Source organism: Dendrobates tinctorius, unplaced genomic scaffold (assembly GCF_039654945.1).
Source record: "Dendrobates tinctorius isolate UK_male_01 unplaced genomic scaffold, ASM3965494v1 ptg000045l, whole genome shotgun sequence".
Lineage (NCBI taxonomy): Eukaryota > Metazoa > Chordata > Amphibia > Anura > Dendrobatidae > Dendrobates > Dendrobates tinctorius.
In genome coordinates this window covers 2,918,907-2,945,142 of record NW_027361713.1, presented here as the reverse complement: position 1 = coordinate 2,945,142, position 26,236 = coordinate 2,918,907, and the positions used below count along the sequence as shown (strand labels likewise).

Here is a 26,236-nt window from a genome sequence, read left to right as displayed (position 1 = left end):
CATTCCAGTCTGTTGCAGATTGTGAGCATGAGTGAATCAAAGGCTAAAACTACTGTAAAAGGGACTTCTGCAGAGCAGACTGAGAAACGAGGTAGAGGTCGTCCTCGAAAAAAGCCACAGGTAAGTGCTACAGTGCAAGCTTTTATTTTTCTTCTTCCTCTGTCTAAAATAAAGAGGGGGGGGGAAACTGAACCACTTGTGACTACAGACTTAGGAATCCCCTCAGGGTACACACTGTGCGCTGAAGGGGTTCGCCAGTTTGTGCCGAAACCAGAGGGTATGTATGCGTTTTACATACTCCCGGTCAGAGCCAGACCATTGGACAGAGCCTCACTCCATTCACTTGCTGCTCATGGGCAAGCTGTGTAACTAGATGGGGCATAGTCTCGCTCAATACAAATGTATGGAGTGAGGCCTCGCTCACTGGACGTGCCTTATGGTTTCAGCTCCGTAACCGGCTAAACCCGCGGCACGCAGTGCATGCCCTGGGAGATTCCTAAGTCTGCAGTCACAGACTCGTCGATTTGGACAAGATAACCGCCTTAACACTCAGCCTGTTTTTTGCCCCTATGCTACCAAACTACAACTGTAAAGTATAAGTGATAACCTTTGACAGTAGGTTACGCTATTTTGTGTTGAGTCATTTAAAGAATTCAGGCTATTAGGACTCATTCCCATCAGTGTTAATACAATCGGTCCAATGTTCCTGAAAAGTTGGGCGTGTGCCATGCGATTTCTCACCTTGCATCAGTATGACATCCGCATGACACGCGTATACAATGCGATTTTTAACATCAGCTTTTACATAGAGTAATTCTGTTATTTAAAGACTTTGATAATACATATTTTTTGGTAGCGGGAGATGAGTGACCTAATTAGTACACTGTGTTTGTAACTTAATGTACATGTATTTCAATAAATCAATAAACTACAGGAAAAAATGGCGTTGGAGCTTTGCCTCTGCTGGTTAACAATATTTCTGGTGCCAACAGCTGGAGACTGATGTTTCTAGCCTGGAAAGGGGTTAATACACAGAGCTTCCCAGGCTATTAATATCAGCTCACAATTGTATACTTAGTTTTTACTGGTTATTAAAATAGGATCTCAGTTTAAGTGATAGCCAGCTTTGGCTGTTACAGCCAGGTGCGGTGCCTGCACTGCCCTGGCTGTTTATTCCTGGTAAACGTTGCGATCGCAGCATTTAGAAGGCTAGGAGAGGGAGTGAGCTTCCTCACCCACCCGATTGGCACCCCCGTGATGTAATCTTTGGCTGTTGATGATAGTCATGGCAACCAGAGGTTAAATGTATGGGGGTTTGCCAGCTACGATGGTCTGTTACGCCATGCTCTAAAGGGTATGTGCACACGTTGCGGATTTGTGTGCCGATCCGCAGCGGATATGGTCCTGCGGATCCTCTGCAGATTCGCTAGTGATGTACAGTACTATGTTATCCTATGGAGAAAAAAATCGCATGTCAATTCTTTGTGCGAGTTCTGCAGCGTTTTTACACCCATTTCATTATAGGAATACACAGTTGTAAAAACGCAGGTGAAATCCTCAGTAAAAATGCGGGTATTTAGACCTGCGGATTCTGCAGATTCCGCAAAGAAATCTGCAATGTGTGCACATACCCAAAAGTTGTTTTGTCAATGAAATGCATGACATGTGAATTGCAATGCATTACAACAGTGATCAAAGTAGTAAAAGTTTGAGTTCCATGGAGGGACTTGGGGTATGTTTCCACGGTCATTATAAACGCTGTGAATTCGACGTAGCGTACAGTCGCAGCGTCAAATCCGCAGCGTCCAGATGTTGCAGCATAGTGAAGAGGATTTTATGAAATCCCATCTCCACTATGTCCAAACGCGCAGGTGGCACACCCACGTATATGGACATGCGGCACGTCTTTATAGACGCAGCATGTCTATTTATCCTGCGGAGACGCTCCATCTCCGCAAGATAAATAGCACCGTTCTAAAAGTAGGATGCAGTGATTCCGCATGTGTTTAATTAACACATGTGGAATCGCCGCGCGTACAAAAGAGGGCAACGCTTTGGGCGGAGCTGCGTCCAAAGCGCTGCCAATACGCCCTGTTGGAAACATACCCTAAGTAAAATAGTTGTGTGTTGTTTTTTTAATAAAAAAATTACACCAAATTCCATTTATAAATGTGCATATTTATGTAAAGAAAAAAAATGAAAGTACACACTTGGTATTGCTTTGTTCAAAACAACCTGATCAATTAATCTGTCACATTTAACACCTTCAGTGAACACCGTAAAAGAAATAAAAAAAAATCCTCAATTGTTTTAATCAAAACCGAAATAAAGGTAGAGTAAAACGCTATCAAAAAGATGTATGGAAATAAAAAAAATGTAATTTTCTCCTGCAAAAATCAAACCTCTGATTCAGCTCAGTTATAGGAAAAAGAAAAAAAATACAGCTGTCAAAATAACGCCATGCAAAAACTTTTTTTTTTTTTCTTAGAAAAAAAAAAACTGTTGGTACTGACCCAAAGAATAGAGCAGTCATCACTTCTACCATATGGTGAAGGCATGAAAAAAACTATTCCTAACTTGCTAGGGTTTTTTTTTTTTTTTGCTAATGGTTTCCCAAAAATCAGAATAGAAAGTGATCAAAAGGTTATTTGCTGAAAAATGGTGCCAATGGTGACCGTCCAAAGAAAAATGGAGAAATTATAAAATTATAGCTGTCAAAATGTGGTCGAGCAATAGTTTGTGTGATGGTAGCAAATCCTAAAAAAAAATATGTATATATAGTTTTGTTGTAATTGTAGTGGCCTGAAAAATAAGTCTCTTTTATCACTTAAGGTACTGTCACACTTAGCGATGCACCAGCGATCCTGACCAGCGATATGACGCGGTCAGGATCGCTGGTACATCACTAACTGGTCGCTAGTGAGCTGCCACATAGGCAGATCTCACCAGCGACATCGCAGGGGTCGGGGGTCGCTACTTGCCTGTCAGACGAGGCGATCCTGACGTCCTCCCGCCCGCGTCCACGCGTCGCTCGTCTCCACAGCAGGAAGCCCAGCAGGAAGCTGACGACGAGAAACGGTCCAGGCCGTTCTCGCTTGATCAGCGATAACCAGCGGGGAGCCGGTCGGAGGTAAGTATCACACATAGCGATATCGCTAGCAATATCGCTATAACGTTACAAAAACCAGTGACGTTATAGCAATATTGCTAGCGATATCGCTTAGTGTGACAGGCCCTTTAAACCACAAGGTGTGTGTAAAAATAAAACAAATTTCTTAATCTGCCACTTAGAGGCAGAATGAACAATCGCAGTAAGGGCTCATACTCGCATGCGAGAAACCCGAACGGTCCTATCCGAGTGCCGGGTATTGATGAGCGAGACTCGTCCGAGTTTCTCGCATGTCAGTATGAGCCCTAAGGCTCATTTCATTCACATGTGGCCTGCTCTCTACGCTGACCACTTAAATCAGGTTTCGTTGAAAATCTCTTGAAATGTGCAATTCACACACAATCCCCAAGGTTCCAATGAATTTGGTGGGGTCTTTTTAAACTTCGTCTGGCTTATGACCCAGTGGTGTTTTGTCTCTAGGAGTGCACAAAAGCACAGTAGGCTACAGTTTTTGCACCTCTGAAAAGACTGACACCGCTAAAGAGGCCAAACACAGTAAGGCTGGGGTCACACTAACCCAGGGCTGTGGAGTCGGAGTCGTGGAGTCGGAGTCGGTGCTCATTTTGGTGGAGTCGGAGTTGGAGTCGGTATAAAATGGACCGACTCCTAAAATATATAATAAATTGGGTACAGTAATTCAATGCAGGATGTGCTGAATATTTTTTCATAGGAGTTTGGGAAAGTTATGAAATGTCCTATAAATGGCTGTTCTATTCCTGATCTAAGGCTACATTCACACACAGCGTTTTTCCTGTGTTTTTTGAGGATACGTTTTTCAGCTGCAAAAGCTGATCATCTTTTTAAAAAACCGCATCACCTGAAAGGTTTTTGAGCTCATAGATAATGTTTTCAATAGCAAAAGCAGATTAGAAATCTGCTCTATCTATCCATTTATCCATATCTGTCTATCCATATCGTATCTGTACCAAAAAGAATGAAAACCGGGTAGTACACCAATATATATTCTGTTCTATCTAAATATCTTGATTATTGGATCATAAAAATGATTAAATGTCTGAGGTTCACATTGTACTACAATAAATTTTTCATTTAAATATAAGCAATATGTGTGGGAGTCGGAGTCGTGGAGTTGGAGTCGGAGTCGGTGTAAGGGAAATTGAGGAGTCGGAGTCGCAGGTTTGGCTTACCGACTCCACAGCCCTGCACTAACCGACGCAAAATACGGTCAGTATTTTACATGCGTAATACGGATGAATGGCCCCTAAACATTGCTCCGTATGTCATCCGTGATCAAGGTGTGGTCGCGTATTTTGCGCATGTCAGCATCCGTATGTAATCCGTATGGCGAGATTTTCTCGCAGGCTTGCAAAATGGACATATAATGGAGCCCTATGACAGGGTTTCTAACAGAAACCAAAGAATAGATATAGACACATAGAATGCATATATATATATATATATATATATATATATATATATATATATATATATATATGTATTCTATGTGTCTATATCAATTCTTTCGTTTCTTTATTAAACCTGTCAGTGTGAGTTTACTGTATAGCGCACTGAATTGCCGCCTTTGCTAAAAGACACCGGGTGCGTATTTCTCGCAAGTCACATGTGTGGTCCGTGTGTAATCCGTATTTTTTTGCGCACCCATAGACTTGCATTGGCGTACTACGGCCGTAGTACGCTGACAATCGCAGCATGCTGCGATTAGCACTGACCGTAGAATACGCCCGAGAAATATACGGCTGGTGCGAGGGACCCCATAGAGAATCATTGGTCCGTGTCTAATGCGTGCTTTTAGCGCCTCTCACTCGGCCGTATTCCTCGCCAGTGTGACCCCGGCCTAACTCTGCTGCCTTGTTATAGTGAATGGATTTATTGGAGGTTTCATCTGAATCGTGTATTTCAGAGATTTATGTGGAAACCCTGATGTAAGTGCTCAATAAAGCACAGGATAAATGTGAACTGATTCAAAATTTTGTGTACCCTAGCGTTAGTTCAGCACACAAAAAACAAGTTCCCACTCAAGTACGTCAGCTGTTGGAGAAATATAGGAGTCCATGTTACTGGTAGCACAAAGGCTCTAGAAAGACTGTCTTCCACCAAAAGAAATCCAGCGACATTTCTTCTCCCAAATCAAATCACAAAATTACACCCCTCCCCTTTTTTGAGCCCCACAATGTGCCTAAGGCTGGGTTCACATTGCGATGTGGGCAATGCGCTGACGGCATCCGTGACATAGCGGCAGTAACGCTATGTAACAGAAGCGTTAACGCCCCCATTGCCCGCAATAATAGTACCGCATCCTAACACATGCCAAAATCGGCGTGCGTTAGCGATGATGCGTTACTTCATAACGCACCCTCGAACGCGGTCTGCAGCGTCCGAGGGTGTGTCGAGTCTAGCGCACAGCGAACGGACACGTTCGCTGTGCATAGACCTGTATGGGCTATTGCATGGTAACGAAAAGCTACCATGCGTTAGCGCATATGTTAGCACTAGGTCACAAAAGATGTCAAAAATGACATCTGCGTTAGCGCATCCGTTAAACGGATGCCCCTAACGCAATACGAACCTAGCCTAAACTGCATTTAGTGTCCACATGTTTCCCATTAAAACAGTGAGGAGAGGCCGCTTAATTTACTGGTATGTGGCGCCAGAAGCACAAACTGGGCACCATCATGGCATATTTGCAATTTTCACTCTGCAACTTCCACTGCAGGTCTGTTTCTGGAAAATGCCCATACTCAGTGGGGCTCTGCTCACCCATGGTTGTTAAAGGCACATGGTGACTGATTAAAGAGAACCTGTCAGCAGAATTTATCCCAATATACTAAAGGCATGGCTGTTATGATGAGTCACCGAAGGAGGAAAAAACAAAATGCCAGCTAAGTCCAGAAAAACCAGAGAGGTTGGCAGCTATCGGATTGCAGACCCCTGAACCTATCCACAACAACTAGCAGTAGCCGTGGGGGGTTCCTACGGTGCCCTAGACCCCTCGATCACAGCTGGAGAGCTACATAGCCTAAAGACAGAAAGGGGAAAAACTAAACTGCCCCAGAGCAGACCCCAAAGCAATAAGCAGCCCCCAACATATGACGGTGAAGCAAGATGAAAACACTAACACAGATAGAAAGATAGGTTGAGCAAATGATGGGGCCCAAGCTAACTACATAGGACAGGATAGGAAAGCTGCTGTCTGCCATCCGCAAAAACCCTATCAAAATGAGCCAACCGACTGAAAGGAAAAACAGGCCCTGAAGTCGCTAGGCTTCAAAAGACTATATCAGCACTCAGGTATATTCTGAAGACAGAGCAAAAGATCAACAGATCAGAGACAAAAATGGAATTCAGCTTACCCCCGGCCAGGGATGGCAGAACTCCCAAAAAACAAGGCAAAACAAAAACAAAACTGAAGAGTACAAAGCAGAGCAGAAAAACTTAGCTTTGAGACGCAGGAATCAGACTGGTCTCCAAGAATCCAGCAGGAAAATCACCAGCCAGGAAGAAGGGCGTCGGCAGCCTTATATCCAGTCCTCAATTCCAGCCACCCAGTCATCATCTAGCTGCCCAGGTGTTTGGTAATCAGCCTCACTACCTTCCTTCACCAGAGGAGGGAGTTCATCAGACCTCAATGATGAAGGGAAAAATGAACTCACAACACATGGCTGTAATGGCACTGTGATGCTGAGTAATATGATACCAGATGTGAAGGGATCCGCTCAGTGGCTGGTGAATACTCATCTTATGAAGTTTTCAGAAAATGACGTCTTCTGTGCTCTAGTGCACTGTGGGGTGGGTTGTGGGGCCCGTGTGGAGTGGGAGCCGGCATCCTGCATGCAGTACTCAGTCATCCTGAATTAATATTGTGAAGAAAGAGGGAGACACAGGCGCAATATAGGGTCTTATCCCACAAATAAAGTAAGCGGTTTGACAAAAAACTGCTCACCTGGTAGTAGGTATTCAAAGCAAGTATAGATAAGGGCTGCTGCAGATCCACAAGTCGGTCACTGACTATCTGAAACAGAGCTCTGCAAAAGAATACATGGATTTCGTCCGCACTGCCCAAATGATGAAATTCCAGAAGGTTATTAAAGTTTAACAGTGGTTTATTCTACGCGTTTCAAGGTTTTTTGCAACCTCTTCTTCAGGAAATACCACCAATCCTGAACTAATGACATACGTCATATGTCGTGAAGGGGCCAACAATGAAAATTAATGGCTAATAGGTCTTTGGGCTCCATTAGGATGCTGGAGTGCAAACTGTAGCAACCCTTGCACCTACTATTGTTAAGTTCCTAACCATGAGGCCCAAATTAAAGAGTGCTCTCTTGCCTCTTCTAGCCCCGTCAGACAGCATGACAGTTGACATGTTTCTTGCATTTGACTGGGAAGTGCAATTTTGATCGTGTACAGCTTCTAACATTTCTATTTGAATTGTGTATTGACCCAGTGTTTACCTTACTTAGGAGCCGCCTTCACATCAACCGACTAAACTGTCCTCCCAATCAGAGGCAGTGATTGATTCCAAGGAAAGCAGGGTAAGATCATTTGATGGTGTATCTTCTGAGTATACTATGTAATTATAAAATCCTCTTCGTTCAAGAGTGGAAGGATTTAATAGGGTTTAAACTGTAAGTGCAAGTAAGAAAAAAAAAAAACCTTTATAAAGGGATGTTAATGTTTCACTACAGTTGTCTGCCTTGTGCTGCACAGTCTAGTACAGAAAACTGCGCGCATCTGGGGTGGAGAACACCTGTAAAGTGAATCTGTCACGAGGGTCTTGCTACTTCATCTGTGAGCAGCATGATGTAGGGCTAGAGACCCTGGTTCCAGCGGTGTGGGACTTGCTAGGCTGCTTGCTGTCATTTTAATACTGTTTTATCTGCTGCAGATCTACTAGTTATCAAAATGTTGAGCTCTGTATAAGCCATCCCACACCACTGACAGCTTTCTGCCCATGTACTGTGTGGTTTGGCTGGGGTTATACAAAGTTGATGAATATGCTTGACTGCCTGACTGGTTTACTAGTCCTCTAGTGATAATCTACTGATTAGTGTAGTTCTTTTATAAAATCACTGTTTTAAACAGTTGAGTAAGTGACACATTGCTGGAATCGGGTCACTACATTATGCTGTTTTAAGATTAAAGGGAATCTGTCACCCTTTTTTTGAATGTGAGCTGCCGGCACCCCGATGTAACCTGAAAGATAAGAAAAAGGAGTTATATTTTCTATACTCCACTGGGAGGGAGGGGCGGTCCGGTCTTGGTCTAATGGGTGTTGCGGTCCGGCGCCTCCCTTCTTCATACAATGCCGTCCTCTTCTTTCCTTTCTGTCGTGGCTCCAGCGCCTGCGCACTGCAGGACTCTGCTCTGCCCTCAAGAGGGCAGAGCAGTGCGCCTGCGCAGGAGCCATGACAGGAAGGAAAGAAGAGGACGGCATCATATGAAGATGGGAGGCGTCGGACAGGACGGCGACACCCATCGGACTGGACCGGACGCCGGGGTGAGTATAATCTAACTCCTTTTTCTCATCTTTCAGGTTACATCAGGGGCTTATCTACAGCATTACAGAATGCTGTAGATAAGCCCCTGATGTCGGTGCCGGCAACTCCTATTCGAAAGAAGGGGTGACAAATTCTCTTTAAGTGGCAAATATCTGACAGATTCTCTTTAATGTAGAAAAGACTGAGTTATCTTTATTAAATAAGCACCTTTTTATCTATACTAGCACTTAACTAGATATTCTTTCCATGGGTGCTACTATCTATATTCCAATATGTTTGAGACAATCGTGTATATTGGACTCTTAATTTCTTGCTTTGCACTTTTTTTTTCTTCTAATAAAATGACTTTCGTTATTAATTGCCCTGCTATGCCTTCCTAGTTACTCTGATGTCTTATCTATTATGGGTTTCTTTTTATGCGCCTATGAACTAATCTTCAGGAGTTAATTAAATTCACTGCACACTCAAACTGACGCCACCTCTGACAGGCGCGGGAGCGCTTCCTTCTCTCAGCACACATCAGCCATTTATCTTGGTATTTCTTCTTGAGAGATTCTCCTCTCCTTCTGCACCCTATACAAACCTCCAATATTGGAATAAGCGATCATATGATAAAGGTTCGGGCTGAGCCGAAACGTCTTTTATTTATCTCGCTTCCACTGTGTGCTATATTCCTGTTTGGCTCCCACATATAATAAAATGAACACCTATTTGCATAAAGTCTGTTTGAGTGTGCAGTGAATTTAATTAACTTGTAATTAGGACCTACTGGTCCGTTGCACCTGCACCTCGTCTATATTTGACTAGAGTGCACGCTAACTACCCAGTTTATGGACTAATCTTTGTCAGGATAATCTGATGTTTTGAGTTTGCACTTTAATACATACTACTTACAAAAATTAGGGATATTTGACTTTCGGGCAAAATTTATGGAAAATGGATAAGTTTACGCTACAATGATGGTTTAAATAGATAGATGCAGTGGTGATTTCTTCATTAGAAACGATTTATTGAAACAAAAGCCAACAGTGGTGGGTATACTCCAACAAAAATATCAATGTCTCAGTAACTTGTGATGTGGCCTTGAGCATCAATTACAATTTGACTAGGATTCCTGCTGTTCCCAAGTTGAATTGTATGGTATCCCACTCTTGAAGGGCAGCCTTCAGGTTATTGAGGTTCTGGGATACAGAGTTACGAGCCTTTACATGGCGACTCAGCTGATCCCATAGTTTTCCTATGAGATTCAGGTCTGGAGAAGATGCAGGCCACTCCATTTGAGATACCCCAGTCTCCAGCAGCTGTTGGTTAATACAACCTCGATGAGCTGGAGCATTGTCATCCATGAAGATGAAGTTAGGCCTGTGTTCGTGCAGAGGCCCAATGAGTGGATTAATTATGTTCAAGTAGTGGGGGATTGTCCCTGTACCATTCACAACGTGAAGGTGAGTTCTGTATTGACTAGACACACCTGCTCAACGTTGTTGGTGGCCATCATTTCTTCACAGCGTGAACAGACTTTCATCAGTGAACAGATCTGAGGCCCACTGGTCCCTTGTCCAGCATAGATGCTACCTGCTGCCCCATGAAGATGATGCTTGTGCCTGGTGGTGTGCTTGGTTACCCTTACAGGTTGTCTTGCAAACAGACAACGCTGATATAAATGGTTTCGAATGATCTGACATGACACTTGGGTGCCTCTCACCTTTAAATGTGCATGCAGTTGTGGTGTTCATAATCCGGTTCCAAAGGGCATTGTTCACAATGAAACAGTCATCAGTCTGTGATGTGACCAAAGGATGTCCACTGATCTGCCTTTCTGTGACTCTTCCAGTCTCTCTGTATAGGCTCATTCACACGTCAGTATTTGGTCAGTATTTAGCATCAGTGTTTGTATGCCAAAGCCAGGAATGGAACTTACCGAGAAAAAAATATAATTGAAAGACTGACTCCTGTTCCTTATTTTGGAGACATTCCTGGTTTGGGCATACAAATACTGATGAAACACTGATCAAAAATACTGATGTGTGAAAGAGGCCTATCTCTGTTGCAACCTGCTGATGGCACTCTAGTTCAGTGCGCCCTTCCGTCTGAAAACATCCTGCTTGAAGCCTATCAAGCAGGTGCTGTTTATCAATTGTTAGGTGTTGTCTTGGTCTCATGATGTCAAAAACAGCATGATGTGAAGGACTATTAAAAACCTGAAATTTTTTGGGCGATTCCTGTATCAAACACCTATTGTGAATTTTACCATTCGATTCCTTGTTAGAAAAAAGCAGGTTGTGCATAAAGTACTGAAACATTAAACAATTTGACATATGCATTTGGAAGTTTAGATGTCACATTAAGTTAACCATAAAGTTGGATTGCATTTTAGGTTTATCCTGAAAGTTTGCCCTGAAAGCCAAATATGGCCACATTGAGTATTTGGTGAGTTTTTTACCTTAGTATTTGTAAGCCATAACCAGGAGTGGAACGGTCAGAGGTAAAGCATAATAGAAACACTTGCACCACTTCTGTATTTTTCACCCACTCCTGGTTTTGGCTTACAAAGGTAAAAAACTCACCAAATACGGATGTGTGCATGTGGCCTATCCCTAACTTTTGTGAGGTGTGTGTATTTTTTTTTTCAAACGGATGGCAGCAGTTCATGGCTTGGATTTCAGGCTATGTGCACACCTTGCGGAATTGCCTCGGGAATTCCGCAACTCCCTGCCGCGGGAAATATGCTAGAATTCCTCATGCGTAATTCCCGTAAAAAAATAGCGTTTTGCAAGCGTAATTAGCTTGCAGAATACTAGCGTTTTCCAAGCGATATGTAGCATCGCTTGGAAAAGTGACAGGTTGGTCACACTTGTCAAACATAGTGTTTGACTAGTATGACCAACTTTTTACTATTGAAGCTGCCTATGCAGCATCAATAGTAAAAAGATATAATGTTAAAAATAATAAAAAAAATAAAAAATGGCTGTTATGCTCACCTTCCGTCGTCCCCAGACCTCAGCGATGCTCCCGGCATCTTCTGGTCCCAGTGATGCCTTGTGACAATGACTTTTGATGGCGTAGCGGTCTCGCGAGACTATGTCATCTCGGGTCATTGTCGCAAGGCATCACTGGGACCGGAAGATGCCGGCAGCATCGCTGAGGCTTTGGGGACGCTGCGTGGGACGCCAGAAGTTGACAATAACGCCATTTTTTATTTTAATTCTTTTTTTTACAGGGATATGGTCCCTAGGGCCTGGAGGACAGTCTCCTCTCCTCCAGACCGTGGGTACCATCCGCACATTTTCCATAGCCACATGCGGAAAGTAAGCGGAACAATGCATTCCTATGTGCACGGAATTCCCATGATTCCGCACAAAGAATGAGCCTGCTGTGTATTTTTCCGGGATGCGATTTTTGCCGCGGAAAAGTACGCAGCATTAACACAGCATGTGCGGAATGCCATTGAATTCAATGGACTGCTTATTTTATGCATTTTTTTAAGTGTTTTCGCCGCGTTTTCACGGCAATAAAACGCATAAAATCCACGGGAATTCCGGACGTGTGTACACAGCCTCAATGTAGAGAAGGTAAATATGCTGTAACAGAATACAGTTTATAGAAATTCACCACTTATTCTTAAACAGCAGTCACTGGCAATATAATAATTTTAGGTAGCGAATTATGCAAAACACAAACATAAGTGATCGCATAGATTTTCTTCTAAGATGTCCCTGTTTGACCTCCACATCTAATGGTGAGAATAACCCTACTTTCTGGCACTAATGGTCATGGGTTGAGTTACTAATTTCTTTTTGTACAAGTAGACTAGTATTTGGCTTTTCTGCATTGGATTGCAGAATTGTGCACTTCATTGTCGGGCAACTGTGAATCGTTTTACATGATGCATAATTTCAAGCAACTAGTGTCTAAATGTTTAAAATCTGTGTGCAGGAGCCAAGTGGTTCTCCTACTACAAAGCGTCCACGTGGTCGTCCTAAAGGCAGTACAAAGAAGGGAAAGGCAAACCAACAAACTGCAAATAGTAAGGTGGGTATAAAACTAGGTGGATCACCACTTTATCCATGTATAGAACTTGCATGTCTTATCTCAGAACTTTTATTCAAAGGTCACTATTTTTTCAGACACTGCCACTGGATCACAAAGGGAAGGGTGGCCTGCAAGCTTCTACTGCCAGCAGGAGCTGATGTGTCACTTCCCTGTCTGCGAGACGCTGATCTGATGCCCTATCAGGGCAGGGAAAGCTTATGTTCCATCCTGGGTGTCAGGAAATATGAAGTTTTCTCTATCGCTTCATTGGGGGACACAGAGACCATGGGTGTATGCTGCTGCCACTAGGAGGCTGACACTATGCACAAAAAAAGGTTAGCTCCTCCTCCGCAGTGTACACCCCACCGACCGGCAGGAAATTCCTCAGTTTAGCTTAGTGTCAGTAGGAGGTGGACACGGGTCTTTCATTAGACCCATATCTACATCGATGTGCGTCGTTCCTTTTCAGGTTTCCGGAGGGATACAGTGTGAAGAGTCACAACTGTACTCCCACAAAGAGGCTATGAGTATGGCGTGTACTGCCACCCCGTGTCCTCATAGGTCTCCTTGCAGACCAGAAGCTCAGCACAGGTGCGTGCCAGCAACGGATGGTCCTTGCCCCCCGCCTCCCACCCACTCGCCCACCAGAGCCTGTCGGTCGGACGAGGCGCGGACACGGGAAAGATTACAGACAGCATTGGATAAAGAAGGTACCTTTTATGGAGCGGCGTAAAGGCAGCGCCGCAGGTTCTTATACGCTGCCCGCACGTCCCGACGGTCGCCACATTTCATCTAGGCCCAGGCTGCAGTGCGGGCATTGTCCCCCCACGCCTGTATTCATCGGGGGCTTCATCTTAGAGCACGGTTCTGGCGGCGTCTTTGTGGGTGGCCGCGGCAGCGTTGCGGGACTTCCGCGCCGCCCCGTGCTGACAGGCGGCCGCCGTCTCAAATTTACAGTAGTCCCGGCTTCATTTTGGGCCTTCGCGCTCGTCGCGGCCACGCCCCCCCGTTCACTCACATAGGCTGGCTGCGCTCCTGCCCGTTCCTAGGCTCTCCCACCGCCTCTCTTGACCTGTGGCTGGGTAGGGGGGCGGTTTCCCTTGGTTCAGGCGGCTAGCTCCGCCTTTCTTCTTGTCCCTCCTGAACCGCGCTTTTTCCTTCACCTCAGGCTGCCGCCATCTTTGCAGCCTGTCGGCCGGAGACGAAAAACGGATGTCAGTTACCCCCTGCTGGGGCCCTGCAATTTTCACGAGCCTGGTACATCGCTTTGGGGACACCGGACCGTGAGTAGTTCTGCAACTGCAGACTGACACCCTCCTCTGCCTTTCTGTCCCCCAACCTTCCGGCATTTCTTCAGGGTCCTTCTTTTCTTCCTTCATTATGCCTAACTCTAAGGCTGAGCGTGGCCATCCGCCGGCCCCCACGGGCTCTCTAGTCCAGTTCTTCGCATGCTCCTCTTGCAATCGCAAACTTCCCTCAGGTCAGCCTACTCCCCTCTGCCTGGACTGCAGCAATCCCATTCAGCATGACCCCGTCCAGGAGCCATCTATTGCGCCACGTGAAAGCGAACCCCCCATTCCTGGTTGGGCTTCGTCTCTTTCACAATCTGTGGCAGACTTCACCAGGGTGTCTCTGTCCCTAGTAGCCGTCCTTGATAAGTTTCCCCTGGACACCTCTTCAGGGTCCAGCAGGTCACATAAAGCTCCATCTGAGCCAGCCAGCAGAAGCCGCAAAAGGCCCAGACAGGATCTCCGGCCGGGATCCTCTCCTAGCCTCCCATCCCCACATAGTCCTTCCCAGCAGTCGACCTCCCGTGCCTCCTCACCCGAGTCAGGTGAAGCGTTCTCAGATGTGTCATCCGAAGAGATCTTAGAGCTGGTTTCGGACCAGGACGCGGACATGAAGGTTACGGTACAGAACCTCATTGCTGCGATTAACCACACCTTCGAAATCTCAGACTCCCGTGCGAAATCCTCAGAACAGGAGGTTTCGTTCAGACGGGCAGAAACACCTTCCAGGGTCTTCGCCTCCCACTCTGAGTTTGGCAAGATCCTTACCAGGGAAAGAGAGAAAATCCGACCAGGCGCTTTCAGAGAGGGAAGCGCCTCGGCGTGCTGTACCCGTTTGCCAAAGAACTTACCGACAACTGGTCTGCTTCCCCCTCGGTAGACGCACCCGTGTCCAGACTTTCTAACAACACGGTCCTCCCGATTTCAGGTGTGGCGTCACTAAAGGATTCTAATGATAGAATTATAGAATCTTTAGCAAAGTCAACATTCGAAGCGGCTGCAGCGGTGCTAAGCCCAGCCTTCTCTTCATCTTGGGTAGCGAAAGCCATAGCCACTTGGGCAGAGGATCTCCGCAAGGACATCCTAGATAAGGCCCAACCAGAGCAATTGGCCGAACTGGCCAACCAGATCTCCCATGCAGGTGATTATCTGCTCTCTGCCTCCTTGGATGCCGCGTCTTGCGCAGTTCAAGCATCAAGCAATGTGGTGGCAATCCGACGTACAATTTGGCTCAAGGCTTGGCAGGCGGATCTGTCTTCAAAAAAGTTCCTTACCAATCTGCCTTTTCAGGAAACGCGTCTCTTTGGATCCCAGCTGGACCAGATTATTAAGGACGCCACTGAAGGCACAAGTTCCCTCCTACCTCAGTCCAAGCCTCGCAGACCTCCGCTAAGACGTCAGTTTCGGACCTTTCGGACTTTCCGCTGCTTCAATACGGCAGACAACTTCTCTAACCAACAGAGAGCGCAGGCACGCCAGGATAGAAAGAAGGTGTCTTTCAGACCCACTCCCTCCTGGCAATCTCACTCCTCCCAGGGCAGATCCTCCAGGTCCAGATCTGGACGGTCTACATCAGCATGACTATCAACGAACTCCCGAGTGTCCTTCCCAATTGAGAGGTCGACTCATTTTCTTCAGAGACGTCTGGCTTGCCTCAGTAGAGGACGCTTGGGTCAGGGAAGTTGTATCATCAGGATACAAGATAGAGTTTGTTTCTCGTCCCCGGGATCGTTTCTTCGAAGATCCTGCCTTAGTTCCGGGGTTCTTTGCGTCCATTGCCTCTCTCCTCAGTTCCGGAGTGATTGTGCCCGTTCCGGAATCAGAACGTTTCACAGGGTTTTATTCAAACCTGTTTGTGGTGCCGAAAAAAGGCGGTACAGTTTGCCCCATCTTGGACCTCAAGTTTCTCAACAAGAGAGTCCGACTGCGTCATTTCCGAATGGAGTCTCTTCGGTCGGTAATCGCTTCCATGGAGACGCAGGAGTTCATGTGTTCAATAGACATTCAAGATGCCTATCTACATGTTCCCATATTCTCCGGGCATCAGAAATTCCTGCGTTTCGCGATTCGCCAGGAACATTACCAGTTCGTTGCACTGCCGTTCGGTCTCGCCACCGCACCCAGAGTATTTACAAAGATCATGGCGGTGTTGATGGCCTTGTTGAGACTCAGAGGTCTTGTTCTTTTTCCGTACCTCGACGACATTCTGATCAAAGCTCCATCCTTTCATCAAGCTCGCCAAAGTCTTACCATCGTCCTCGACATCCTGTCCAATTTCGAGTGGCTCATCAGCAAAAAGAAGTCCTGCCTTGTTCCGACACAACATCTTGTGTTTCTGGGTCTATAGTTCGACACTCGTCGATCGAGGGTTTTTCTCCCACAAGAGAAGATTGTCTCACTGCAGCGGGATGTACGATCGCTGCAGATCGTACATCCATCTCTCCGGACAACCATGAAAGTCCTGGGAAAGATGGTGGTGGCGATAGAGGCGGTTCCCTTTGCCCAATTTCACTCCAGACCTCTCCAACACGCCATCCTTTCTCGGTGGAACAGGCCTGTTCTTTCCCTGGATCGCCCATTTCGTCTTTCATACCGGGTCAAGAAGTCCCTCAATTGGTGGCTGACGTCTCCTCTCATCTCCCTAGGACGGTCATTCCTTCCCATTCACTGGCAGATTGTGACAACGGATGCCAGCCTCCTCGGCTGGGGGGCAGTATTCCGCAATCACACTGTTCAGGGTGAATGGTCGACTCAGGAGTCAGCCCTGCCGATCAACGTCCTCGAGATACGAGCGATTTATCTGTCTCTCGTTCACTGGGATAGACTTCTCAGGGGCCTGCCTATCCGGATTCAGACAGACAATGCCACAGCGGTGGCATATGTCAACCGCCAGGGGGGGGACACGGAGTGTCTCAGCCCTGGCAGAAGTGTCCAAGATTCTTCATTGGGCAGAGGTTTCAGTCCCGGCAATATCCGCGGTGCACATTCCCGGCGTGGACAACTGGGCCGCCGATTTTCTCAGCCGTGAGGGTCTCGCGGCGGGAGAGTGGTCCCTACATCCGGAGGTATTTCTTCAGCTTTGCCGTCGTTGGGGAAGCCGGGACGTAGATCTGCTAGCTTCTCGGTTTAACAGGAAAGTCCCACAGTTTGTATCCAGGGCTCAAGATCCTCTTGCAGTGGGCGCCGACGCTCTGGCCATTCCTTGGTCGCAGTTCGAGCTCCCCTACCTGTTCCCTCCCCTGCCTCTTCTTCCCAGGCTGTTGAAGAAAATCAAGGCGGAAGGAATTCCAGTCATCCTCATCGCCCCGAATTGGCCCAGAAGGTCTTGGTTTGCGGACATCGTCAACCTTCTCGCGGACGCCCCCTGGAAGCTTCCAGACAGGGCAGATCTGCTGTGAGGTCCGATTTGCCACCCCAATTCTCGGCCGCTCAATTTAACGGCGTGGCTGTTGAGACCGAGGTTTTGAAACGATCAGGCTTTTCGGATCGAGTTATTCATATCATGATCCAGGCCAGAAAGCCATCGTCTTCCAAAATTTATTACCGTACTTGGAAGGCCTATTTTGCTTGGTGCGAGGCCAACGACATTCCGCCCATGCGTTTTTCGCTCCCTTCTGTCCTGGCGTTTCTTCAGGCAGGGCTTGATCCAGGCCTTGCCCTCAGCTCTTTAAAAGGTCAGGTTTCGGCGCTGTCTATTTTATTTCAGAAGACGTTGGCCTCCTGTCCTCAGGTCAAAACCTTCCTTCAAGGAGTGGCTCATACGGCTCCTCCGTACCGAGCGCCCGTAGATTCTTGGGATCTTAATCTGGTTCTCGAGGTTCTGCAAGGTCCTCCCTTTGAACCTCTCAGGGAATTTTCCCTATCTCTCCTTTCATGGAAAGTAGCCTTCCTAGTAGCCATCACCTCCATTCAGCGCGTGTCGGAATTGGCGGCCCTCTCTTGCCGCTCTCGTTTCTTGGTACTCCACCAGGACAAGGTAGTTCTGCGGCCTCCGCCCTCTTTCCTTCCTAAAGTGGTGTCCACTTTCCACCTGAATGAGGATATTGTTCTCCCGTCCTTTTGTCCGTGTCCAACTCACCCTCTGGAGCGCTCCTTGAACAAGCTGGACTTGGTCAGGGCAATGAAGGTCTACCTAGCTAGGACGACTCCTTAGCGGAAGACAGACTCTCTTCATCATTCCAGATGGGGCGCGGAAAGGTCAGCCGGCCTCCAAAGCTACTATTGCTCACTGGATCAGCTCGGCAATTTTGGAGGCCTACCGGGTCAAACATCGATTGGCCCCTCCAGGAATTAGAGATCACTCTACCCGGGCAGTGGGTGCCTACTGGGCGGTGCGCCACAGAGCTTCCGCGCTGCAGCTTTGCAAAGCTGCAACCTGGTCATCGGTTCACACGTTTGTGAAATTCTACAAAGTCCACACCTACGCTTCGGCGGATGCCAGCCTAGGTAGAAGGATCCTGCAGGCAACGGTGGTGAGTCCGCTAGCCTGATGAAAGTTTGTTCTCCCTCCCCAGGGACTACTTTGGGACGTCCCATGGTCTCTGTGTCCCCCAATGAAGCGATAAAGAAAACAGGATTTTTGAGTTGCTTACCGTAAAATCTGTTTCTCGGAGCCTTCATTGGGGGACGCAGCACCCTCCCATGTTCTACAACTCCTGTTCTTATGTTTGTTGGTTATTTACAGTTGAGATGTCTGTTCTGTTTTTCAATCTATTCTGTTACTTCTCCAACTGCTTTCTCACTAACTGAGGAATTTCCTGCCGGTCGGTGGGGTGTACACTGCGGAGGAGGAGCTAACCTTTTTTTGTGCATAGTGTCAGCCTCCTAGTGGCAGCAGCATACACCCATGGTCTCTGTGTCCCCCATTGAAGGCTCCGAGAAACAGATTTTATGGTAAGCAACCCAAAAATCCTGTTTTTCCTATTATTTTAGTTACACATACAGATCCCTGGTGCTCCTACCTCAAGTTGGTTCGTGTATTCTAACACTGAGCCTCTCAAGCTGCAGCCCCCTCTGCCCCTCTCCCTCTTTCTTCCTGTTGGAATGGCACATAGCTGCAGTCTCTCTACCTGTGGGTATTTCAATGCCACTCCCCCCCACCCCACCCCTTGGGAATGTGGCTTATGACCAGCAAACTCGGGCTTTGTTTAAAAGCACATGGTTCATTGTATATTTAGGATCAACTACAGTAACACAGAATATTCATAGATGCAGGAAACTTATATTTTTAGAAACTGCGTGGTTAGAGCTATCCACAGGTGGGTTTTGAAGCTTTGGAGCCCACCAGAAATCGATAAGCGGGTATATGCTTCACAGTAATACCTAGATATATGATGCGTGGTCTTAAATGAAAGATAATTTTGTAAGAAGACATAATACTCCTGTCGTCACTCTGGGAGCCTCGCAGCCAGAATTATGGCACTTATAAGTTTGTTTTTTTTTAGTAACTTTCTAAAGGAGTATATTCTCTAGCTCCTCCCACCCAGTGATGTCAGCCAGGAAAAGACATATCTTGTCTTTTTGTAACATCTTTTATATTTTTGTAAACACTGCCTATCCTTTCTGAAGTAAATCTATAAATTTACTAGTTTTGTTTCTCCTTGCTCTATAACGTACCGCCACCACCTCCGCGCTAATTACGCTACCGTGTGGGTTGGCTCCTGACCTGATATTGAGTTTAATGTAGAACGAGGAGCTGGTGGCAGCACAGTGTTCTGGGGATTTGGGAGACTCTGGCAGTGACAGAATGGAGATTTTATGTGTGTATTACCCACCCTGGGTCTGGGGACATACCTACCACCCTCACTGCAGAGTGCCCAATAGCCAGTACATGGCAAGGCAGCCTTTCTGGCGACGACTTATCCTAGGTGTAGTTCCTTGACTGAGCTGAGGGTAAGGGGGGCCCCAGAGAGCTGCAAGTTCCAGAACTGAAGGTGGAAACAAAAGTTGTGGGTGGTTATAGAACCCACGACCACTAATAAATAGTTAATTTGTGACAATTATGGGATATAGTAAATCCTTGACAACTGGGGGCAATGCCACACCCCCAGTTCATGACACTGGGATGTAATTAAAAAAAGCAAACTAAAAAATAATCTAAAAAAAAAAATCACCAAGATGAAGAACAAAGGAACATTTTAAGGCAATAACTACAAATATTTATGTAAAAGGAAAAATAAACAAAAGTATACAATTAGTAATGCCACGTTCGGAACGACCTGACTTGTAAAACTGTCCCACTAGTTAACCCACTTCAGTGAACACCGGGGGAGAGAGAAAAAAGTAGCAAAAAGATTCCAACTTTTTCACCGTACCGTCGAATAAAAGCTATCAAAAAGTCAAGTTTAAATATGGTATAGCTGCAATACTTAAACCACCTTACAGCTCCGTTGATGCATAAAGTTATAGCTCTCAGAATAAAGTGGTGCAGAAACAATTGTTTCCTGTAAAATAGATCGTAAAGAGCCAAAACATAAAGTGGTATCGCGGAAATCATACTGCCCCGAAGAATAAAGCTGCCTTATTTTTACCACATGAATGGCTTGATAAAAATCATGTTCTCGAAAATGATACAAATAAAAATGTCATGTTTTCCTGCTAAAACAAGCTCCCGCATGACTACGTGACTTGTTCATTCCCAAAGATTGCAGTACGGTCCGGCTCAGATATATCATGCGCTCTACGCTGAGTGCTTACATCTGGGTTTCCATGTAAATCTCTGAAATACGTGATTCAGATGGAATCCCTGGCTGAAGATTCCCGATAAGACAGATATAGGCACTGGATTATGATCCAGTGGTGTCCCTCTTTTTAAGCATGCCCATAAGTGTGGTCGACCACTTTTGGACACTGCTAAACAGAGGCCGAACTGAGTCCAGTCACTCTGATGCCTCATTATAGTGAATGGATCTCTCGGGAGTTTCATTTAAATCGAGTCACTCTGAGACTTAGATGGAAACTCCAATGTAAGTGCCCAGCGTAGAGCGCCGTATAAATGTGATCCAAAATGTTATTTAATATAATCCCAGTAAAAGCTTCAACTCAGTCTACAAAAAAGTCCCCACTCGAATCCTTCATCTGTCAATGGAAATATAGGGGGATTCCATGTTGCTGGTAGTACAAAGGCTATGGAAAAGTGTTATGGCTCCTTGCCCCCAAAACAAATCCAGAGAATTTTGTGCTCCCAAATCCTAATGCCCCCCTCCCTTTTGAGCCCCACAGTGTGTGTAAACGAGAGACCACAGTTAGTGTCCGTATTTGGCATTTTTGTAGTGATGAGAGCCCACTTTAAGGCTAAGTGCACACGTTGCGGAACTCCTGCGGAAGTTACCGCGGGAATTCCGGAATTCCATTCCGCGGGAAGACCGCATTTTAAATTCCATCGATTTTCCCACGGAAAAACTAACAATTTGCAAGCGTAATTAGCTTGCAGAATGCTAGCGTTTTCCAAGCAATCTGTAGCATCGCTTAGAGAACTGATTGACAGGTGGGTCACACTCGTCAAACACAGTGTTTGACTAGTGTGACCAACCTTTTACTGTTGAGGCTGCCTATGCAGCATCAGTAGTAAAAAGATCTAATATTAAAAATAGTTAAAAAAAAATAAAGAATCGTGTTTTTTCTCACCTTCCGACGTCCCGCGCAGCGTTCCCGATCATTGCGATGCTCCCGTTCCCAGTAACGCCTTGCGAGACCTTTGATGATGTAGCGGTCTCGCGAAACTGTAGCGGTCTCGCGATACTGTAGCGGTCTCGCGAGACCGCTACGTCATCACAGTTCCTTGCCGCAAGGCATTACTGGGAACGGGAGTTGGCGGGAGCATTGGTAAGGCTGTGCGGGACGCCGGAAGGTGAATATAACCCGATTTTTTTTTTTTTTTTTTTTAAATTCTATTTTTTACAGGGATATGGTACCCAGAGCCTGGAGGAGAGTGTCCTCTCCTCCACCCCCTGGGTACCATCCACAAATGTTCTGCTTACTTTTCGTATGGTGGGCACAGCCACATGCGAAAAGTAAGCAGAACAATGCATTCCTATGTGGGCGGAATCGCCGTGATTCCGCAAAATTAATGAGCATGCTGCATATTTTTCCGCTATGCGATTCCACCGCGGGAAAATCCGCAGCATTTGCACAGCATTGTGGAATCTCATAGGATTGCATGGGATGCTGTTTTTTTGCGTTTTCGCAGCAAAATTGCGCATTGTGGTTATGAGCACCTTGAGGGGTGCAGTTTTTAGAATGGTGTCACTTTTGGGTATTTTCTATCATATAGACCCCTCAAAGTGGCTTCAAATGTGATGTGGTCCGTAAAAATAAAATGGTGTTGCAAAAATGAGAAATCGCTGGTCAATTTTTAACCCTTATAACTTCCTAACGAAAAAAAATTTTGGTTCCAAAATTGTGCTGATGTAAACATGTGGGAAATGTTACTTATCAAGTTTTTTGTGTGCCGTATCTCTGTGATTTAAGGGCATAAAAATTCAAAGTTGGAAAATTTGCGAAATTTTCAAAATTTTTGCCAAATTTCCATTTTTTTCACAAATAAACGCAAGTTATTTGAATGAAATTTTACCACTAACATGAAGTACAATATGTCACGAGAAAACTGTCAGAATCACCGGGATCCATGGAAGCGTTTCAGAGTTATTACCTCATAAAGGGACAGTGGTCAGAATTGTAAAAATTGGCCCGGTCATGAATGTGCAAACCACCCTTGGGGCTTACGGGGTTAAAGATTGCGGGGTGTCACACACTTCTCAGTACGTGACCTGGAGTGTGGCCTGCATGGATTAATTTATCTCCCATCTGTCAATGCAGCTCTCAACATCTGTTTTAGGCTATAAAGTGAGCATAAATCCCACCCTGACACATTCAAAACACCCTGATTTCTCAACTTGCTGCCACCACTCAAACACATGGGGTGAGGGGTCTCCAAAATTTTGCGGTCAGACAATCAAAGGGTTAAACACTCTGAAGGGCTATTGGTTTCTTTCAGAGCATACAAGGTCAAACTTATTAAAGATTTTAAGCTTTAATGTAAACATATACAGTGCTTACAATAAATATTTTAAAACCCCTTGCTGCCATTGGACGCAATAGTACATCCAATGGCAGTACCCCCACTTTGATGAGGGCTCCGGCGGTGAGCCCGCATCAAAGCCGGGACATGTCAACTGTTTTGAACAGCTGACATGTGCCTGCAATAGGCGCAGGTGGAATCGCGATCCACTCGCGTCTATTAACTAGTTAAATGCTGCTGCCAAACGCTGACAGCGGCATTTAGGCTGTGTGCACACGTTTTTTGTTGGGTTTTTTTGCGTGGCATTTTTCCGCAGTGGAATCGCCGTGAAAACGCATCCCATGCAATCCTATGGGATTCCGCAATGCTCTGCTAATGCGGATTTTTCCACTGCGGAACCGCATAGCGGAAGAATCCGCAGCATGCCCATTCTTTTTGCGGAATCGCGGCGATTCCGTACCCATAGGAATGCATTGATCCGCTTACTTTCCGCATGTGGCTATGCCCACCATGTGCAAAGCAAGCGGATCATGTGCGGATGGTACCCAGGGCCTGGGGGAGAGGAGACTGTCCTCCAGGCCCTGGGTACCATAATCCTGTAAAAAATAGAATAAAAAAAAAATATATAATCACCCTCCGTCGACCCCCGAAGTCCTTCCTGCCTGTCACCACACTCCCGGAATCTTCTGGTGCCAGTACTGCTTTGCACGAATGACCGCTGATGACGTCGCGCTTAGCATTACTGGGATCGGAAGATGCCGGGAGCGCCGCAGAGCAGATCGGGGGCCGTCGGAAGGTGAGAATAACAATATTTTTATTTTTTTTATTTTAACATCCTATATATCACATTTCCAAGCGATGCCTTTTGCTTGGAATGCACAAGCATTCGCAAAGCAAAAAACTCTTTGTTTTCCGTGGGAAAAACGCATGCGAATTCGCATGCGTTTTACCCGTGGCGGGAGGGCGGAAATGTTGCAGAAATTTCCGCAGCACTTCTACAACGTGGATACATAGCCTTAACAAGCGCTTCCGGCCGCCGGGCCGGAAATGCTTGCATCGCCGACCCCCGTCACATGATCGGGTTATGTGTTGGCATAACAACCAGAGGTGGTTGCTGCCGGATTGCTATGAGCGCCACCCGATGGTCGGCGCTTATAGTGATGCTGTAATTCTGCTACATATAGGCGATCTGCTCATCGCCTATATGTAGCAGAGCCAATTAAGTTGTGGCAGCTTCTAGTCTCCCATGGAGGATATTGAAGCATGCCAAAATTAAAAAAAAAGTTTTAAAAAGTATGAAAAAAATAAAGTTAAAATCACCCCCCCCTTTCGCCCCGTTCAAAATAAAACAACAACAAAAAAAATCACACATACATTAGGTATCGCCGCATTCAGAATCGCCCGATCTATCAATAACAAAAAGTGTTAACCCGATCGTTAAAACGGCGTAGCGGAAGAATCTAAATGCCAGAATTATGGGGTTTTTTGGCCGCCACAACATTGCATTAAAATTCAATAACGGATGATCAAAAGATCGTATCTGCACATAAATGGTATCCTTAAAAACATCAGCTCAGCATACAAAAAATAAGCCTTACGGGTATCGGAAAGTGGCGCAATTTTTTTTTTGTTTTGGGGCAAACTTTGGATTTTTTTTTCACCACTTAGATAAAAAAAGAACCTTGACATGTTTGGGGTCTATGAACTCGTAATGACCTGGAGATTCATAATGGCAGCTCAGTTTTAGCATTTAGTGAACATAGCAAAAAAGCCAAATAAAAAGCTTGAAGATTGCACTTTTTTTTGCAATTTCACTGCACTTGGAATTTGTTTCCCATTTTCGAGTACACGACATGCTAAAACCAATGAGGTCTTTCAAATGTACACATGACCATATTGATGGAAAAATAAAGTTATGGCTCTGGGAAGAAGGGGAGCGAAAAACAAAAACGCAAAACCGAAAAAAGCTACTGTCATTAAGGGGTTAAAATAAAAGGACACACAAATATGCAAAACAGTAAATTAATAAAATAAATAATTAATAAAATAAAAAGGGATAAATAACTAGACAGAAACATTATAAAAAGGTATCATCTGTTTTCCTGAGGGGAGGAGAAATTAATTATGGATCGTATCAGTCCTTGACCAGCCCTCACATGTGAACACTTCTTGGTGTATACCCAGCTTTTTATAGTCTGAACCTTAGGCTCATACATACAGCATTCCATTCCAGTGTCAGTTGAACTCCAACCAGAGTACACCTCATTCTACTTCATGTGCTTCTGATTAGGTGATCACCTGAACCAAATCCTATTTAACGAAGGAAAGTATAAAAAACCCTGCTGTGGTGTCCACAATCCTCTTGCAATAGGACAAGCTGGATGGCAAAACAAGTGCTAGTAATATCCCAAAAGTAATAGGAATGAAAAATAACTTTTAACCATTCCAAAGGAGTTGAAAAGAAAAGTCTTGAGTGAGGAAAGAAGGGCTCAATTCTGGCTTTACTAGCAGAGGGCAGGGCCGTTTTTAGGGGGGGACGGGGGTGCGATTGCCCGGGGCGCCACCCAAGCCAGGGGGCGCCTGCCCAGGGCCGCCATCAGGGCATGACAGCCCTTTCTGCTGTATGGGGCCCGATGAACAGCAGTACAGAAGGGGGCCCCACAGATCAGGGGCCCCGCTCCTGTGCTTACAGTCATCGGGCCCCAAGTGCTGCATGTCATGGGACGCCAGGCGGGCCCCAAGTGTGCGCTGCAGCCGGGCCTGCAGCGCACACATCCGACATCAGAGGTACAGAAGAGCTGAAGGATCAGTGGTGACGTCATCATTACCACAGTCCTTCACCATTGATCAGCCCGCCCCCTGATCACATGACAATGACGTCACCACTGGTCCTTTCAGCTCAGCAGCTCCAACTTCAACGCAGGAGCGCGGTCAGGTAAGAAAAAAGTTTTTATTTTATTTTATTATTGAAAGGGGCAATATGTTTCCCTGGCAGAATGGAGACTCGGGGGCAGGACTGGAGACATACAGGGGCAAATATGGAGAAATGGGGCAGAATGCAGACATGATGGGGCAGAATGCAGACATGATGGGGCAGAATGCAGACATGATGGGGCAGAATGCAAGACATGATGGGGGCAGAATGCAAGACATGATGGGGGCAGAATGCAGACATGATGGGGCAGAATGCAGATATGATGGGAGCAGAATGCAAGACATGGGGCAGAATGCAAGACATAATGGGGGC

General features: G+C 45.9%; 1 protein-coding gene across 3 annotated transcripts in view; it reads left to right on the top strand.

Annotated features, from left to right (window-relative positions):
* The window catches only part of HMGA1 (high mobility group AT-hook 1), a 101,823-nt gene that overhangs the window by 18,526 nt on the left and 57,061 nt on the right, over positions 1-26,236 (top strand). For 2 of the 3 annotated variants that reach the window (XM_073575596.1, XM_073575598.1), the window contains exons 2-4: positions 9-120; positions 7,612-7,683; positions 12,586-12,681. In XM_073575596.1, the coding sequence (XP_073431697.1) occupies positions 28-120; positions 7,612-7,683; positions 12,586-12,681 (261 nt within the window). In that variant the 5' untranslated portion in view covers positions 9-27. The remainder of the gene's footprint in view (positions 1-8; positions 121-7,611; positions 7,684-12,585; positions 12,682-26,236) is intronic. The other variant, XM_073575597.1, reaches the window with a different exon arrangement.